General features: G+C 37.9%; 1 protein-coding gene across 2 annotated transcripts in view; it reads left to right on the forward strand.

Annotated features, from left to right (window-relative positions):
- Window positions 1–17,618, forward strand: part of LOC117360764 (aldehyde oxidase 1-like) — a 166,287-nt gene that overhangs the window by 112,272 nt on the left and 36,397 nt on the right. For both annotated transcript variants that reach the window (XM_033945089.1, XM_033945090.1), the window contains 2 exons: window positions 4,620–4,847; window positions 14,766–14,861. In XM_033945089.1, the coding sequence (XP_033800980.1) occupies window positions 4,620–4,847; window positions 14,766–14,861 (324 nt within the window). The remainder of the gene's footprint in view (window positions 1–4,619; window positions 4,848–14,765; window positions 14,862–17,618) is intronic.

The following is a 17,618-nucleotide window of genomic DNA, read 5'->3' on the forward strand; positions in this document are numbered from 1 at the left end:
TGGGTTTGACATAATGAAAGATTATTTCATTTTAATATATATAAGTATAATATGATTATACAATGTGATATTTTTAAATTTATAAAATTAAATATATTTACATAAGACTTAAATTAAGGTCAAAAATAGTAATGGAACATATAATTTGATATACAAGAACCATAGAAGGGAACTTAAAATATAATCTATACTATATGATTTATTAGATTTAGATTAAAATAAGAGTGTATTGAATAATAGGATAATAAATTAATTTAAAGTCTATATTAACATAAAATCTCAACCGGATTTATAGAAATATGAAATGTCAAGGAAAATATTAATTATCTTTAAAACTACTATAATATATATGACTTATTTGTGAATCTTAACAGATTTGGACTTTCAGGGAGTGGTTTTTTTTTTTTGATACCGATCTAATATGTGTGTTGCCAAGTGTGCACTGCTATTAATTAGGGGGGAGGGAGGGTGGGATGGGAGGAGAGGGGAAATGGGAATGGGAAATTATATTGTTACAATGTATGGATATCTGATCGTAAAACTTATATTACATTTAAATCAAAATAGTTCTAAAATTTTAAATGGATATTAAAATATATACAATTAATGTCAATGGTTTAAATCATCCTATCAAAAGAAACAAATTATTAGGATTTCTCCATAAGCAAAACGCCGATATATACTTTATACAAGAGACTCACCTCTCAGATAATGAATCTAGGAAGTTAACAGGGGGTTGGATATCAAAATGTTTCTATTCACCTGCTTTAGGAAAAAAGGCTGGGGTAGCGATCCTGATAAATAAGAAATGCACTGCAAACTTTAAATTAATAAATTTTGATCCTTCAGGAAGATGGGTACATATTAAAATGGATTTGGGAAGTACAACCCTTGATTTATTTAATCTTTATGCTCCTAATTCAAATCAAAAGGAGTTTTTCAATCAAATTCAACAATTATTATTACCACTGGCTGCTTCTAATTTAGTAGTAGCTGGAGATTTCAATGCTGTAATGGATCCAATTATAGACAAAAAACCAAGTAAAATCATAAAATCTTTAGGACTAGATAATTTAATACAATCTTGTAATTTAATAGATATATGGCGTATCCTTCATTTTAATGATCGGGAATATTCTTTTTGTTCTCAAGTCCATAAATCTTTTTCAAGAATTGATTATATATTTGTAAATAATAACATAGCGCAGCATGTATCAAAAGCAGTAATTGATCCCATTATAATTTCAGACCATGCTGGTGTGTGGATTAACCTTCAGAATTACAATAATGATCAATTTAATTCAATATGGAGATTTAATAATGATTTATTAGCAGACTCGAAATTCTTAGAAGATCTTAAAGCAGAAATGCAAGAATTCTTTCAATTTAATACTTCTGATGACATTAATATAGAAATTTTATGGGATGCTTTTAAAGCAACAATGAGAGGAAATATAATTGCATATTCAGCTTTTATTAAAAAACAACTTAAAAAACAACATGAAGATATGGAAAAACAAATAAAAATTTTAGAAAATAAATTAATTACAAAATGGGAAAACAATACATTACAAGAGTTGTTAAAAGTAAAAGTTAAATATAATGAGATTTCTTCTCAAATTGTGAGGAAAGATATTTTCAATAAACAAGTACAATTTTATGGCAATTCAAATAAAGCAGGAAAATTATTAGCAAATTTTCTTAAAGCAAAGAAAAGAAAATCTAAGATTATTGCAATTAAAGATATACAAGGTAACACACATACCAACACAAAAGATATTATAACACAATTTCTTGATTTTTACAAGGAATTATACACTTCTAATTCTTATAAAAATAAAGAACAAGACGGATTAACTTTCTTAAATTCTTTTATTGGACCGAATATTCCGGATCATATAAAAGGAAGTTTAGAAGAACCTATATCTTTAAAAGAAATAGAAACAGCATTGAAGTCTCTTAGAGTTGGATCCGCTCCAGGTGGAGATGGTTATACTGTTGAATTTTATAAATCATTCCAAAATATCATATTACCATATCTGTTAAATTTGTTTCAATATCAAATAAAGAATGAAAATATATCTGGTACTATGGCAGAATCGATAATTATAGTCTTACCAAAACCAAACAAAGATCCTACTCTGGTTTCAAATTACAGGCCTATTTCATTATTAAATGTGGATAATAAATTAATGGCTAAAGTATTAGCATTAAGATTGGCAAAAGCTCTTCCTTTCATTATTGATGTACATCAAACAGGATTTATTGCTAAAAGACATTCATCAGACAATACTAGACTTGCATTCCACTCATTAAATTTAGCAAAAAATATAAATGATCCAGCTTTTTTAATTTCTTTAGATGCAGAAAAAGCTTTTGATAGAGTGGAATGGAATTTTATATATCAAGCTTTACATTGGTTTGGTATAGGATCCGGTTTTATTAAAATGATTCAGACATTGTATAGCTCTCCTGGAGCAAGATTATATATTAACAATAATTTATCAACTAAATTCAACTTGCATAGGGGAGTTAGACAAGGATGCCCTTTGTCTCCATTACTTTTTGATGTTGTCCTAGAACCTTTATTAATTGCAATAAAAAAAACTAGGGAAATAAAGGGAATCTCATTTACCAGTTTTGAATTTAAATTATCTGCATATGCAGATGATATATTATTATATTTAAGAGAACCGGAAATTACTATTCCATGTATGCTTAATTTAATAGAAAAATACGGTACATTTTCTGGATATAAAATTAATTGGAATAAATCTGAAATCCTCCCAATTAATGTTCATTGTACCAAAGGATTATTTGATCCATATTCATTTATTTGGAAAGAGGATGGAATAAAATACTTAGGAATTATGATCAAAAATACAATTGAAGACACAGTCAAAGAGAATGAAAAACTTTTATTGAAAAAAATAACAGAAATGTGTGAGCAATGGAAACCATTACATCTTTCTTGGTGGGGAAGAATTCAAACAATTAAAATGATGATATTGCCTGTGGTTTGTTACCAAATGAGTATGATTCCAATATTTTTTCAGGGGTCATTTTATAAAAAACTTAACAATATTCTTACAAAATTTGTTTGGTGTGGGAAAAGACCAAGAATCGCTTTAGTATCATTACAAAGACCAATTATGGAAGGGGGGGTAAATTTTCCAAATTTTTATAGGTATCATCAAGCCTATATTTTAAGACAGGGTATGTATTGGATCCTCCCAGATCTCTTAGAAAATGTACCAGATTGGCTGTATTTAGAATGGCGGCTCCTGTTCCCTTTAAATCCAGAACATTTAATTTCTATATCAATGCCTATAAGATACAAAGAACACAGAATCTTATTAGATACTTGGAAAACATTAAGATACATAAATAATCTGACACCAGAACCAATTGCTAAATCCCTAAATCAATCAATATGGGTAAACTCCAGGATCAGAATTGGCGGATTTAAAATCGTCTGGAAACAATGGATAACTGCAGGAATAAGAACATTAAATGACGTCATATCAGAAGGTTCCTTGCTTAGTTTTTCACAATTGCAAAATAAATTTAGACTAAATAAAACACAATTTTTTAAATGGATGCAATTGAAGCAAGCCATTCAGGTAGGGTTCCCTGAATGGAAAATTCTCAATACTCAATATAGTTTGCAAGTTTTATGTTTCCAGACGGATTTCTTGGGTCACCAAGCCGCAAAATGGTATAAATTAATAAATGGATTTCTAAATAAAAAAAAGAAAACTGGACTTAGGGATATTTGGAGCATTGAGATTGGACAGACAATTTCTGCATCTCAATGGCCAAAATTCTGGTCCTGGAGATTAAGATTAACAAAGTCAGCATCTATGAGTTAAACATGGTTATTTTTATTACATAGAGTGTTATGGACCCCGACGCGCTTGCAAAAGATAGATAATACTAGATCTAATAGATGTTGGCATTGTAAAATAGAAGTAGGGACATTGGAGCATTTAATTTTTTTTTGTCCCTGTATAAAAGCTTTTTGGAATTTAATTTGGCCCCAAATAAATATATTACTAGAAAATCACGTAGGACTCTCATATGATACCATATTATTCGGTACTGCAATGAGAACACAGAGTCCAATATCAGCAAATAATAATAAATTACTTTTAATATTGACAGGAGTTGCCATGCAGCAAATCACACAAAATTGGAAAGATTTTACCAAACTAAATTATACATTCTGGTGGAACTCGGTATGTCACATTTACAAAATGGAGAAAATTTTGGCTTTACAACAAGGAAATATTAAAAATTTTAAGAAAATATGGGATCCATTGACTAATTATTCTAGAGATCAGATATCTTAACACATTGATAATAGTAATATAGGGTTAGGGTGGGAAATATAGATATTAATATGAAAGAAAAATGGAAAAACAATTAATAGGGGAAAGGGATGAATATTTATGATATGAATTGTACATACATATATATTTTATTATACATTTTATAATATGTGATTCATGTATTGAAAGAATGAAAATTCTATAAATAAAAAGTTAAAAAAAAACAAATATGTATATCTCATTGCCATAGGACCTAAGACTGTCTATCCTGTGTGTGTTTTCTTTCAGGTTAGGGAGATAAACATGTACAAAGGAATTAGCCAAACACACCACAAACAAGAATTTGATGCAACAAATTTGAGCAGATGCTGGAACGAATGCCTGAAGAAGTCTTCTTATCACAGCAGAAAAGCCCGCATTGAGGAATACAACAAGCTAAACAGCTGGAAAAAGAAAGGAATTGCCATTATTCCTCTCAAATATGGTGTGGGAGCTGTTCTGACACCTTATCATCAGGTCAGCTTTTCATACATTCTAAAAGTCAGGCTGTCAGTAATAATGGGGGGTGGGGGTAATTTTATAACTGAACAACACCTGTTTGATGCCCCGATAGTACACGCTGAACATCATTTCTATAACATCATCTGTGCGTGTTTTCAATATGACGTCAAAATCTGAGTGACGCACAAAAATCCAGTAGCAAACTTGACCATTTTCAAAACTGAAAAGCTTCTTATCTTTCTGTTTCGAAAATGGCCATTTCTCAGATGTGCTTGTCCTCAGTGCGTCTATGTTTTTGAACCATTTTTGAAAAAAAAAAAACGTCCAAAAGAAAAATGCACAAAACAAGCCATTGGGACATAGGACGGGGCCAGCATTTTTAGCAGACTGGCCCCACTGACATCCCAGCAGAGCAATGGAGCACCTTAGGGGGCACTGCCGTGAACATCACATAAAAAGGCCCAGGTACAAATCTCACCATAACCCCTTATATTGTCTAGTAAGCTCTCCAAAACCCATCCAAAATCTACTGAACAGAACTGCACCATAACAGCCCTTATACCTACAGGTCTCACCTACATGTAGATACAGTGGGATTTGGGTGGATTTTGGAAGGCTCACAGATTCCACCATATGTGTAGTAGTTAGAGTGGGTATGGGCTTGACTCCCCATCTCTGTACACTGCCCACTAGGCTATTCCAAGAACCTACTGGCTGCTCTACCAGGACTGGCCATAATATCTGAAGCTATCATACAGTCAGGTATGTACTGTTTCTTTCACATCTTTAGGGGATGGGTGGGAGGGGGATCAAAGACCATTGGGGGATTGTGGGGGGAGGGGATCATGCCTTCATCCCTCCTGTGGTTAGTTTGGACACCGTTTTGCCACTTATTCATTGTTATAACAGGCCTAGCTCCAAACATTCAAATTGTGCTCTGGACATTTTCTAAAATGTTCAATTGCAGGAAAACATCCAAATCATAAGCCTGCTCTAGTCTTACCCAAGCAACACCTCTAACATGCCCCCTTGAAATTTAGATGTACTGCAGACAACCGTCATAGAAATCTGTTTAGAACATGGGTTTTGAGAATAGCAAATTGGAACAAGAATAATGTTCATCTGCCCCTTTATGCCACATTATGAATGTTTTTCTTTTTTGAAAATGAACACCATAGCATTCTATAATTTGCATATGTATGTTGGAGACATGCCCATGCCTCACCCATGTTCTGCTCTTCTCCATAGCATTTAACCTGTGACCTTATAGAATCTGCTTAGTCCTCTTATGCAATCCCTGCCAATTTTCTTGGCAGTGATGCACATAAGTGGTGCATAAATGAAGGCACCATGTTATAAACTTGCCTTTAATATTTTCAAAAGAGGGAATGTATGCTGAATGGTTAGGCTTCTTTAACTCATGCTGATTTCATCCAGTGTACAGCTATCAGTAATGTTATATCTTTGTTCAGAGTAGGGAAATGAAGACTGCACTGTATCCAGTGTAACCTACATCAATGCCTATATGCATAAAACAGGGAAGCACTTGCATTGTTCCAAACCAGAACTTGGTCTGTCACCACTTTAGCTGAGACCATAGAAACATAGAATATGACGGCAGAAAATGGCCTTCGGCCTAACAAGTCTGCCCACTCAAATAACCCTCCCCTCTAAGTTCTTCTTTGAAGTGAGCCCACATGTTGATCCCATTTGTTCTTAAAGTCAGTCACGTTACTGGCCTCAACTACCTGAAGTGGAAGATCATTCCAACGGTCAACCACCCTTTCGGTGAAGAAGTACTTCCTAGTGTCACTATGGAATTTCCCGTCCCTGATTTTTAGCGGATGCCCTCTTGTTGCCATAGGGCCTGTAAGGAAGAAGATGTCTTCTTCCACCTCAATACGGCCATTAATGTATTTGAACGTCTCTATAATGTCACCCCTCTCTCTGCGTTCCTCGAGAGAGTAAAGGTGCAACTTACCTAGACGTTCTTCATATGGGATATCCTTGAGCCCTGAGACAATCTTGGTGGTCAATCGTTGAACCGATTCCATTCTTAGCACATCCTTTCGATAGTGTGGCCTCCAAAATTGTACACAGTATTCCAGATGTGGTCTCACCATGGACCTATACAGCGGCATTACCACCTCGGGCTTTCGGCTGACAAAGCTTCTCCAGATGCAACCCAGCATTTGTCTAACCTTGGATGAGGCTTTCTCTACTTGATTGGCTGCCTTCATATCTTCACTAATGATTACACCCAGGTCCCGTTCTGCCACAGTTCTGGTTAAGGTCTCACCATTCAGAGTGTAGTTTCTGCTACCAAGGTGCATAACTTTACACTTCTTGGCATTAAAATTCAGCTGCCAAATAGTAGACCAGTGCTCCAGAAAAAGTATGTCCTGTGTCATAGCGTCGGGCAGGCGCTGCTTCTTCCTTCCCAGGTATCAGAAGTGCTGAAGCAAGGCCATGACTAATTCACCTAAACCATCTCCCCTAATATGATGCTTCATCAACCCCCCCCCATGAAAAAAAAATATTTGCGGATCATTTTTAAAACCAGAATAATCTCATGCCAGCCATAATAATCATCAGAAGAATACAGCATGTTTAGGTCCCCTTTTACAAAGCTATGGTAGAGGTTTCTACTGTGGGCCGATGAGGTAAATGCTCCGATGCTCATAGAATTCCTATGAGTGTTGGAGCATTTATCTTGTTGACCGAATCTTTTTAGCAAGTCCAAATGACAAAATAACTAGGACATCGCTCCATCTAAATGGTCATGACTACACAATTTCTTTCTTTTTTTTTTTTTTTTTAAATAAATCTTTATTTATTTTTATACGTACAATAAGTGTGATAATACATAAACAGATTTGCCAATTGAGAATATCACTTAATATTCAGCAATAATACCAATCATAAAATCTTATCTCCCTCCCTTCCCACCCCTTCATAACAAGTATTTAAATTACTTTATATAAGATGTTATACTTAAAATCCCCCCCTGAAAAATGAACTTTAAGAATTAAGGGAAAAGTAACATCTAATCATTACAAAATTTTGTTAATAGCTCCCATACATCTTGAAATTTCCTAATATATCCTTGCTGTGTTGCTATTACTCTTTCCATTTTATACATATGACATAATGAATTCCACCAAAAATTATAATTTAGTCTACTCCAGTTCTTCCAGAACCTGGGCTCTCTCCAACTATTCCGCAAGCAACTGAAAACTTGGCTCTTCTCTAACATCTAATCTAATCTAATCTAAACCTTAAGTTTATATAACGCATCATCTCCATGAGAATGGAGCTCGACACGGTTTACAAGAACTTAAAATAGTGGGTAGAGAAGAAGAAAAAGGATTACATGAACTTATGTGTAGAAGGGGGGAGAGAAAGGGGGGAAGGCTAGAGCTACAATTTGCTGAAAAGCCATGTAATTCTATTTTCCCCCTTACTCTTCCATTCTATATATAAGCTTATGTAAACCTTTTCCTTTCTCTTCTTATATTTTAAGTTCTTGTAAACCGTGCCGAGCTCCACTTCCGTGGAGAGGATGCGGTATATAAACTTAAGGTTTAGTTTAGGTAATTTGTTGAATGGCAACCCCAGTCATTATGAGTAATAGCTTGTTATTATTTGATTTTATCTGACTCTTTGCTCTCATTGACATACCAAATAATACAGTATCATATGACAATGCCACTGGATTTTCTAATAAACAATTAATTTGGTCCCAAATTGATTTCCAAAAAGTCATAATAAATGGACAATAGAATAATAAATGATCTAAAGTCCCTGCTTTGAGATGACAGTGCCAACATTTATTAGACTTAGAGCTATCCAATTTTTGTAACCGAACAAGGGTCCATAATGCTCTATGTAACAGAAAAAAACTTGTTTGTCTCATAGATGCTGACACTGTACATCTCATCCTCCAAGTCCAAATTTGTGGCCATTGAGACACAGAAATTTGATGCTTGATCTCAATGCTCCAAATGTCTCTCAGACCAATGTTTGGTTTCTTTTTAATAAATCCAGTCAGCAATTCATACCACTGGGCAGCCTGGTGACCCAGGAAGTCTGCCTGAAAGCATAAGAACTCCATGCTATATTGATCATAAAGGTTTTTCCACTCAGGAAACCCCGCCTGAATGGCCTGCTTCAGTTGAAACCATCTAAAACTTTCTGATTTATTGAGGCCATATTTATGTTGCAACTGTGAAAACTCAAGCAGTTTACCATTAGAGATAACATCATCCAATACCCAATTTCAAAATCTATAAAAATATTAGGAGTCACATTAGACCAGGGGTGCCCAACACGTTGATCGCGATCGACCGGTAGCTCAGGAAGGCAACGTGAGTCGATCGCAGAGCCCATCCCGGGCTCCGTGATAGACTTGTGTTGCCGTCCCGATCTACTGGGCCTATCAGCGTTCCTCTCCCCGACGTCAAAGACGCCGACGCCGGGCATCCACTTTAGGCTGTTTTTGTCATTTTTTGGGGGGAAGGGGAGCATGGCAGCAGCAGCAGCAGCCTGAAAAAGAAATCATCCTGGCCGGGATCGGTGTCATGCTCCGGAGCTTCTACAGCCTTCCTATCTCCCTCTCCCTTCTACCTGCTTCCGGCCACACCCCCTGCTCCACGGCTCTCTTTGGCAACTCAGCAGCAGCGATTGACACAAGCTTCTGACGTCGGGGCTTACCCTCTGCGAGTCCCGCTTGTTTCAACTTTCTTTTTCCACAAAGGCGGGACTTGTAGAGGGAAGGCCTCGATGTCAGCAGCTTGTCTTGATCACTGCTGCTGATGAGTTGCTTAAGAGAGCCGCGGAGCAGGGGGGTGTTGCCAGGTGCAGGTAGAAGGGAGAGGGCCAGATGCAGGACTCGTGGGTGAGGGAGGAGAAGAGAGAGAGAGGGGAGGGAAACAAAAGGAAATATTTCATACTGGGCTGGGCCGGAGTGGAGGGAGGGTGGAAAGATTCTGGCTACAGGGTGCAGTAACAAAGGAAAAGGGGGGAAAGCTGAAAATGGAGATAGTGACACAAAGAAGAGAAAGGGTAAGCAGGACCTACTGAATAAGGATAGAGATACAGAGGGGACATGAAGAGGAGGTGAAATAGAGACATAGAAGTAATGCTGAAAAAGTGGGGGGGGGAGATAAAGACATTGAAAGGGCAAATGGTGAACATGGGGTAAAGACAAGGACAGAGACAAATGAAGATTCTGAAAAAGTGGTGAGATAGGGATATAGGTGAGATGGACACAAAGAAGGGTGATGCTGGAAAATAGGTGGAATGGTAATTCTGACACACACAGAAGGGAAATGCTGGATCAAGGAGAGATGGGGCTCAGGCTGGATGGAATGAGGAGAAATGCCTTGTTGGCCCGGAACTTGCTCTCCTACGTCAGAATTGACGTCAGGGAGCGGAATGCTGGTCAGCGCGACGCTTCTGCAGGGAAAGCTTGGGACGGCGGTGGCTTGGGGGCTGTTCCCCGATGGCGGTGGCAGCAAACTGAGTGGCTTGGGGGAGGGCACGGAGAAAGAAAGAAAGAAAGGGGACAGACAGGGAGACAGAAAGAAGGGGGAACAGGGAGACAGAAAGAAAAAGTTGGGGGAGAGAATGAGGTCTGGAGGAGAGGAAACATACAGGAGGCTGAAAGAAAGGAAGAAAGATTGGATGCACAGTCAGAAGAAGAAAGTGCAACCAGAGACTCATGAAATCACCAAACAGCAAAGGTAGGAAAAATGATTTTATTTTCAATTTAGTGATCAAAATGTGTCGGTTTTGAGAATTTATATCTGCTGTCTATATTTTGCACTATGGCTCCCTTTTACTAATCCGCAATAGCGTTTTTTAGCGCAGGGAGCCTATGAGCATTGAAAGCAGCGCGAGGCATTCAGCGTAACTCCCTGTGCTAAAACCTACTATTGTGGTTTAGTAAAAAGGGAGGGGGTGTATTTGTCTATTTTTGTATTTTGTTACTGAGATGACATTGCATAGAGTCATCTGCCGTGACCTCTTTGAAAAAACCCAGAATATGAATAATTAACATTTTCTCTGCCTTTCAGTGTGCTTTGTGTTTTTTTTTTAATTTTATTGTTGGTAGATCATTTTGACTTAATCATTATAAAAGTAGCTCGCAAGCCCATAAAGTGTGGGCACCCCTGCATTAGACTCTCATTTAACTATGGTACAACATACGAATTCAGTGTGAAGAAGTGCTTTTTTGCACTATGGAAATTAAAGACCATCAAAAAATATTTTGATCCTCTATCCTGTAGATTATTGGTGCAGGCATTGGTGCTATCTATATTGGACTATTGCAACATTATTTATTTGGGAGTACCAAAGAAAATTTTGAGAAAATTGAGAATAGTGCAGAATACGGCTGTCCATCTGATATTTGGGCTGAAGAAAAGTGATCATGTCAGCCCTTATTACCGAATACTGCATTGGCTGCCAGTAGAAGCATGAGTAATATTCAAGTTTTCTTGCATTTGTTTTAAGCTTGTTTGGGCTCCTACCTACCTTTTATCTCATTTCGTGCTATACAGCCCTGCGAGGATAACCAGAAAATATTATTTATTTGCCTATCCAAAGATCACAGGTTGTAAATACAGGTCTTATTTGGATAGGATGCTTGCATTTCAAGCAAGTAAACAACAGTCCTGGTTGGGTAATTATATTAGTGGAGCCACTAATTCCTCCTTGCAAACTCGGTAGCTGGTGCCTACAACTTTATAGCCAGGGATGTTAATATACGCCTCGAACAGGCAGACAATTCCAGCGTAACTGACCTACTTTCCTTCCTTACAGCATTAGGGTTATCCAAACCATCCCCAACTAAAACCCACCAGAAAGGTCACCACTTAGATCTGATCACATTCCTTTCTAATGCCCCAATGACCCCCAGTATAAGTCTCAAAGGTGAAACCTGGCCAATACTCCCTGGTCAGACCATCTCTTATGCAACATTGAACTATGCTGGATTAAAGACAACTTAAAAACAAAACCAAGGAACAACTTCAAAGAGTAAACTATTTGCACTAGAGGACAGCTGAACCTAGTAGAATTTTGGACGCACTATAGCTTAATCTCCAACCCAGCTTTTGACCCTAACTTCATTTTTGGATGGAAAAACTTTAGTGATCAGATCTTAAACGACATAGCCCCTCTGAAAAAAACGTTAAAAAAACATTTATCAGCCAACTGTTACGATGCCGACTTAATGGTCTTAAAGCGAGAATTACGCAAATTGGAAAGAATATGGTGCAAATCAGGGAAAAATGAGGATAGATTTACTTGGCGACTAAAGGTTAAAGAATACAAAATAATGATCAAAGAAAAGCGTAGCAAACATTACTCCCCAAAAAATTAATTCTCCTACTTTAAATAGTCACGAACTCTTCAAAATAGTCAATTCTTTGTTTGATATTGAATTCCACAAGCGCTCCAATACAGACTCCCCACCCCCTGCGGCAATCTTAGCTGACTTTTTTGCTACAAAAATCCAAAAATTGAGATCGTCTCTTGCAGGTTCAAGCATAGATTTACCTATCATGTTTCCTGCCTTAGACAAAGAAGGTAGAGCTGTTGATATGATCTTGAATCACTTTGAAAACCAGACTGGAGCCACTTCCTCAAGCTTTACTCAAAATATGTAAAATCCAATTGCCTATTGGACAACTGCTCACTGACTAATATGAAAACAGCTCCTATCTCCTTCAAGGCTGAACTTTTTAACTGGGTTTCATCATGCATGCGTACCGGTAAATTCCCGGAGGAACTTGGTCATATCCTCGTGACTCCTATTATCAAAAACCCAAAGGAGTCCGTTTCCTTGACGGCCAACTATAGACCCATTGCCAACATACCATTCTTTCTTAAACTAATGGAAGGTCTGGTTAACATTGTCCTCACATAATATTTAGAGAAGTTTAACATTCTACATGATTCTCAATCTGGCTTCCGAACAAATTACAACACTGAAACAGTTTTGGTCTCCATGACTGACCATCTTTTCCATTTGTCACTTTTCAATATCTACATGGCTTCACTGGGAAATATGTTATCCAATTTAAAACTGAAATCGTACATATACGCAGATGATATAACAATTATTATTCCCATAACCCCATTGACCCAAGAGACAGAACAATTCATCTCATCCGTCCTTACCAAGGTAGAACATTGGACCATGCACTCCAAACTAAAACTGAATCCCCCCAAAAAACAAGATTTTCTTGGCAAGTCCCAATAACAAGATCATAAACACCTCCTTGAGACTAAATGGATCAGACCCAATTAATCCCACAACCAAAATCCTTGGCGTCACCCTGGACTGAAGCCTGACGTTTGAAGATCACACTAATTCTCAAGTCAAAAAATGCTTTCTCACTCTATGGAAACTTTGTACCATTAAACTATACTTCGATTTTTTTTTCCTTTCGACTGCTGATTCAATCCCTGATCTTAAGTACTTTAGACTACTGCAATATTATATACTTGGGATCTCTGAAGAAAACCATCAAACGACTGAGAGTCATCCAAAATGCTGCAGTCCAACTCATTTATGGCCTCAGGAAATCAGATCATGTAAGCCCATATTACAAAAAAATACACTGGCTGCCTGTGGAAGCAAGGGTCATTTTTAAGTTTGCTTGCCTTTGCTTCAAAACCATGACAGGTTCATCCCCATCCTATCTGTCTCACCAGTTCGAATTCCCAGGCACAACTAATACACGCAGTACCTACTTGTTCGCTTTTCCATCCCTGAAGGGCTGCACCTACAAGAGATACCTCGATAGAACACTATCATTCCAAGCAGGCAAATGGAACAAATGTTTAACCAACTTCATCTCAAATGCACTTTCATACCAAACGTTTAGGAAGTCAATAAAAACTTCTCTTTGACAAATTTCTCTGACCCCATTTCAACCTGATGTACCTCAACCTGGTGTACGTCCAAAACACTTCCAGTTAAACCTGACTAAACTTAGCATGCCAATGTAATTTCGAAAGTTCTCTATAATGTCGCTGTCTGTATACAGTCTCTTCCCTTGTAAACCGCTTAGAACTGTTTGTGGTATGGCGGTATATAAAAATAAAGTTTTTATTATTATTATTATGATGATGCATTTCGAAAAGAAATTAAGACTGTACTATTTGATAAATTCATCTCTTAACCAAAGTTTTTTTAATAATAAAAATATTATATTGTTTTCTTCTAGATAACATGTACTTTTATTATTATGTAACCGTTGGCACTATTTAAACTTACTTAGATGAAGAACACTCCAGTATCTAATATAATCAAATGTAAGAATTCCTTCTTAGACGCAATGGTCGGTTTGAATGGTGTAAGTAGGGAGTGGTAGCCTTGAGAAAGCCCTTTGAATTATGTTGGTGACTCTACCCCCGTTGAAAAGCGTCTTTTGCACAGCTAAGTACTTTTAGTACATATGTACTCAAGACAAATATTAAAGTTTAAATTATAACCATTGAAAGTATTTATAAAACTGGATCTGATGACGAGTGGGAGCATAAAGCCCAGTACTATGAAAGAAGTTTGAGTGCCTGGTGGCCCGCTGAGGACCAGTAAGACAAGTTGTAATTCTGGATGAATGAAGTATGGCATGAATGTGAGATAAATTCTTACATTTGATTATATTAGGTACTTTTATTATTAACATTCTGAATTTCGCTGATTGTCCAGTTTCTCTTTTGTGTAAACTACCTAGAAATCGTCTGATTGTGGCGGTATAGAAGAATAAAGTTATGTTATGTTATATAAACCTCTACCGTGGCTTTGTAAAAGCCAGCGTTAGTATCTACTTTTTGATTAGCCAAGGTGGCATGTTGGAATTTACATAATGTAGAATAGCAGCTTTTATGTTCTAATCAAATCTTGTCACTTGATCCTAGGCCGGAGCATTGGTTCATATCTACAAGGATGGCTCCGTGCTGGTATATCAGAATGGTGCTGAATTGGGCCAAGGTTTGAACACCAAAATTATACAGGTATTACAACAACAACATAAGCAATATTCACAAATACATTACATAAAACAACTTTTCTAAAATCCCATATGCAAAACTCTGTTGATAGTAATAACAAGTAATATATAATAAATAATAATTGATACATAATTAAGTATTGCAAGCTTTGATACAATGCAAACTCTGAGTTTGTTTTCATCTTGTATGTTGTTTCAGCACAGTGAGAGACTAGCATAGTTTGGAGGGGTAATTGTATAGAGGGTTTTTCTGTGTGTAAAGCCAGTTTTGCAGTGGAAGAAGCCTTTTATAACAATTAATGGCAGTATATAGGTGCATCAGTACATTCAGAGACAATAGAGCAGCGGTCTCAAACACGCGGCCCGCGGGCCACATGTGGCTCTCCAAGTTTTTTTTGCAGCCCGCAGTCTGGACTGGAGCAGCAGCGGGTCTGGCCGGTTCGTTCCGTTCAAAGCCGCGGGTTGGCGGCTCCTTGCGCTATTCACTCCTGCATCGGAAGCCTCTCTGACATCACAAAATCAGAGAGGCTTCAGACGCAGGCACGGATCTCGCAAGAAGCCGCCACCCGCGACTTTGAATGGAATGAGCCAGCCAGACACGCTGCTGCTCCAGTGGCGTACCAAGGGGGGGGCGGTCCATTGTTCTTCCTAGAGTGCGGCTCGCGGATCGTTTGCTTCCCTTCCCTTCCCTTCTCACCGCTGCCATCGGGGAACAGGCCGGCACCGTGTCTTTGATCTCCCTGCTTCTCTCGCCGCCCGACCTCAATTCTGACATTGAGAGGACGTTCTGGCTAGCCAATTGCTGCCTGGCTGCCCGGAACGTCCTTTCCGACGTTAGAATTGATGTCGGGCGGGGAGAGTTGGCCCCGTGGAGATCTCAGCCTGTTCCCGATGGCGGCGGCAACAGCAGCAGCAGCCTATTCCCCGGCGGCGGTGGCATGGGGGAGGGCAGGAAGGAAAAAAGAAAGAAGGGGGGGACAAGGAGCCAGAAACAAAGCAAAAAATGGGACAAGGAATCAGAAAAAGACAGACAGAGAAAGAAAGAAAAAGTTGGGGGAGGGAATGAGGTCTGGAGGAGAGGAAGCATACAGGAGGCTGAAAGAAGAGAAGAAATATTGGATGCACAGTCAGAAGAATAAAGTGCAACCAGAGACTGATGAAATTACCAAACAAAGGTAGGAAAATGATTTTATTTTCAATTTAGTAATAGAAATGTGCCAGTTTTGAGAAAGAAAAGATATTAAACTTTAAATGTGAGTGCTGCAGAAAAAATAGAGTACTTGGAGGGCCGCAGAAAAAATAGTTAATGTCTTATTAAAGAAATGACAATTTTGCATAAGGTAAAACTGTTAAAGGAAAGTTTTATAAACTATAACCTCATGCAAAATTGTCATTTCTTTAATAAGACATTAACTATTTTTTTCTGCGGCCCTCCAAGTACCTACATATCCAAAATGTGGCCCCGCAAAGGGTTTGAGTTTGAGACCACTGCAATAGAGTGTCTAATGATTTACTTATTTGAATTTAGCTCACACTTTTATCAGTAGTAGCTCAAGGTGAGCCACATTCAGGTATTCTAATTATTTCCCTACCCCCAGAGAGCTCACAATTTAAGTTTGTACATTAAACAGTGAAGGGTTAAGTGACTTGCCCAAGTTCAAAAGGAGCAACACCAGGATTTAAACTGGGCTTTCCTACTGCTCAGTGCTCTAACCAATAGGTTACCCTTCTTCTCCTTATACACATGCCTTGAGTAAACATTCCTAGGGGTGTAGTTAGGGTAGAGCAAGGGCTGAGTTGCAAGAGTGGCCTAGTGGTTAGAGCAGCTGCCTCAACACCCTGAGGTTGTGAGTTCCATTCCCACTGCAGCTCCATGTGACTCTTGGCAAGGATTTAAATTGGGCTTTCCTAGTGCTCCAACCAATAGGCTGCTCCTCCTCTCCATATACACATGCCATGTATAGACATTCCTAAGGGTATAGTTAGGGTTGAGTTGCAGGAGTGGCCTAGTGGTTAGAGCAGCTGCCTCAACACTCTGAGGCTATGAGCTCAATTCCCCAAGTCACTGAACACTTCATTGCCCCAGGTACAAAATAAGTACCAGTCTAAAATATAGAAACTGCTTTGATTGTGTAACCATACATACAAAGCTCTATATCAAGTCCCAATATATGTGCATATTTTATAAAATACATGAGTACAAACATAGAGTACACACACTCATGTTTACACCAACTTCAGAGTATGTGGGGTTCAGCATTTACGCTAGTAAGGCTATTTCTGGAAGCCTTTTATAAAGGTATTTAGTGCGGCAAATAGAAAGGACATCCAACTCAGATTGAAAGCCAACTCAGAACATCGCAAATGGACATCCATCTCATGTGTATTTTAGAACAAGTTTCAAGTTTTATTAAGGCTTGATATACCGCTTTAATTACCAAAGCAGTTTACATTAGACAAAATTTAAAATATAATTAAAAACTGGGAGAAGAACAAACAGAACTACAAGATACTACTGAAACAAGGTACACAATGGAAAATGGGTAGGATTACATTACTTGAAAGAAAAAAAAAGAAAGGGAAGTGGCAAGAATGAAAGGAAGACGGGGAATATTAGGAATATGGTCTTTGAGTCTCCTATGCATCTACCCCAAGTCTAAGGGCTCCTTTTACTAAGCTGTGATAGTGGTTTTAGCGCGCTAAATTGCTACGCACGCTAGACGCTAACGCCAGCATTGAGCTGGTGTTAAGTTCTAGCCGC

This window comes from Geotrypetes seraphini, chromosome 5 (genome assembly GCF_902459505.1).
Source record: "Geotrypetes seraphini chromosome 5, aGeoSer1.1, whole genome shotgun sequence".
Taxonomy (NCBI): Eukaryota; Metazoa; Chordata; class Amphibia; order Gymnophiona; family Dermophiidae; genus Geotrypetes; species Geotrypetes seraphini.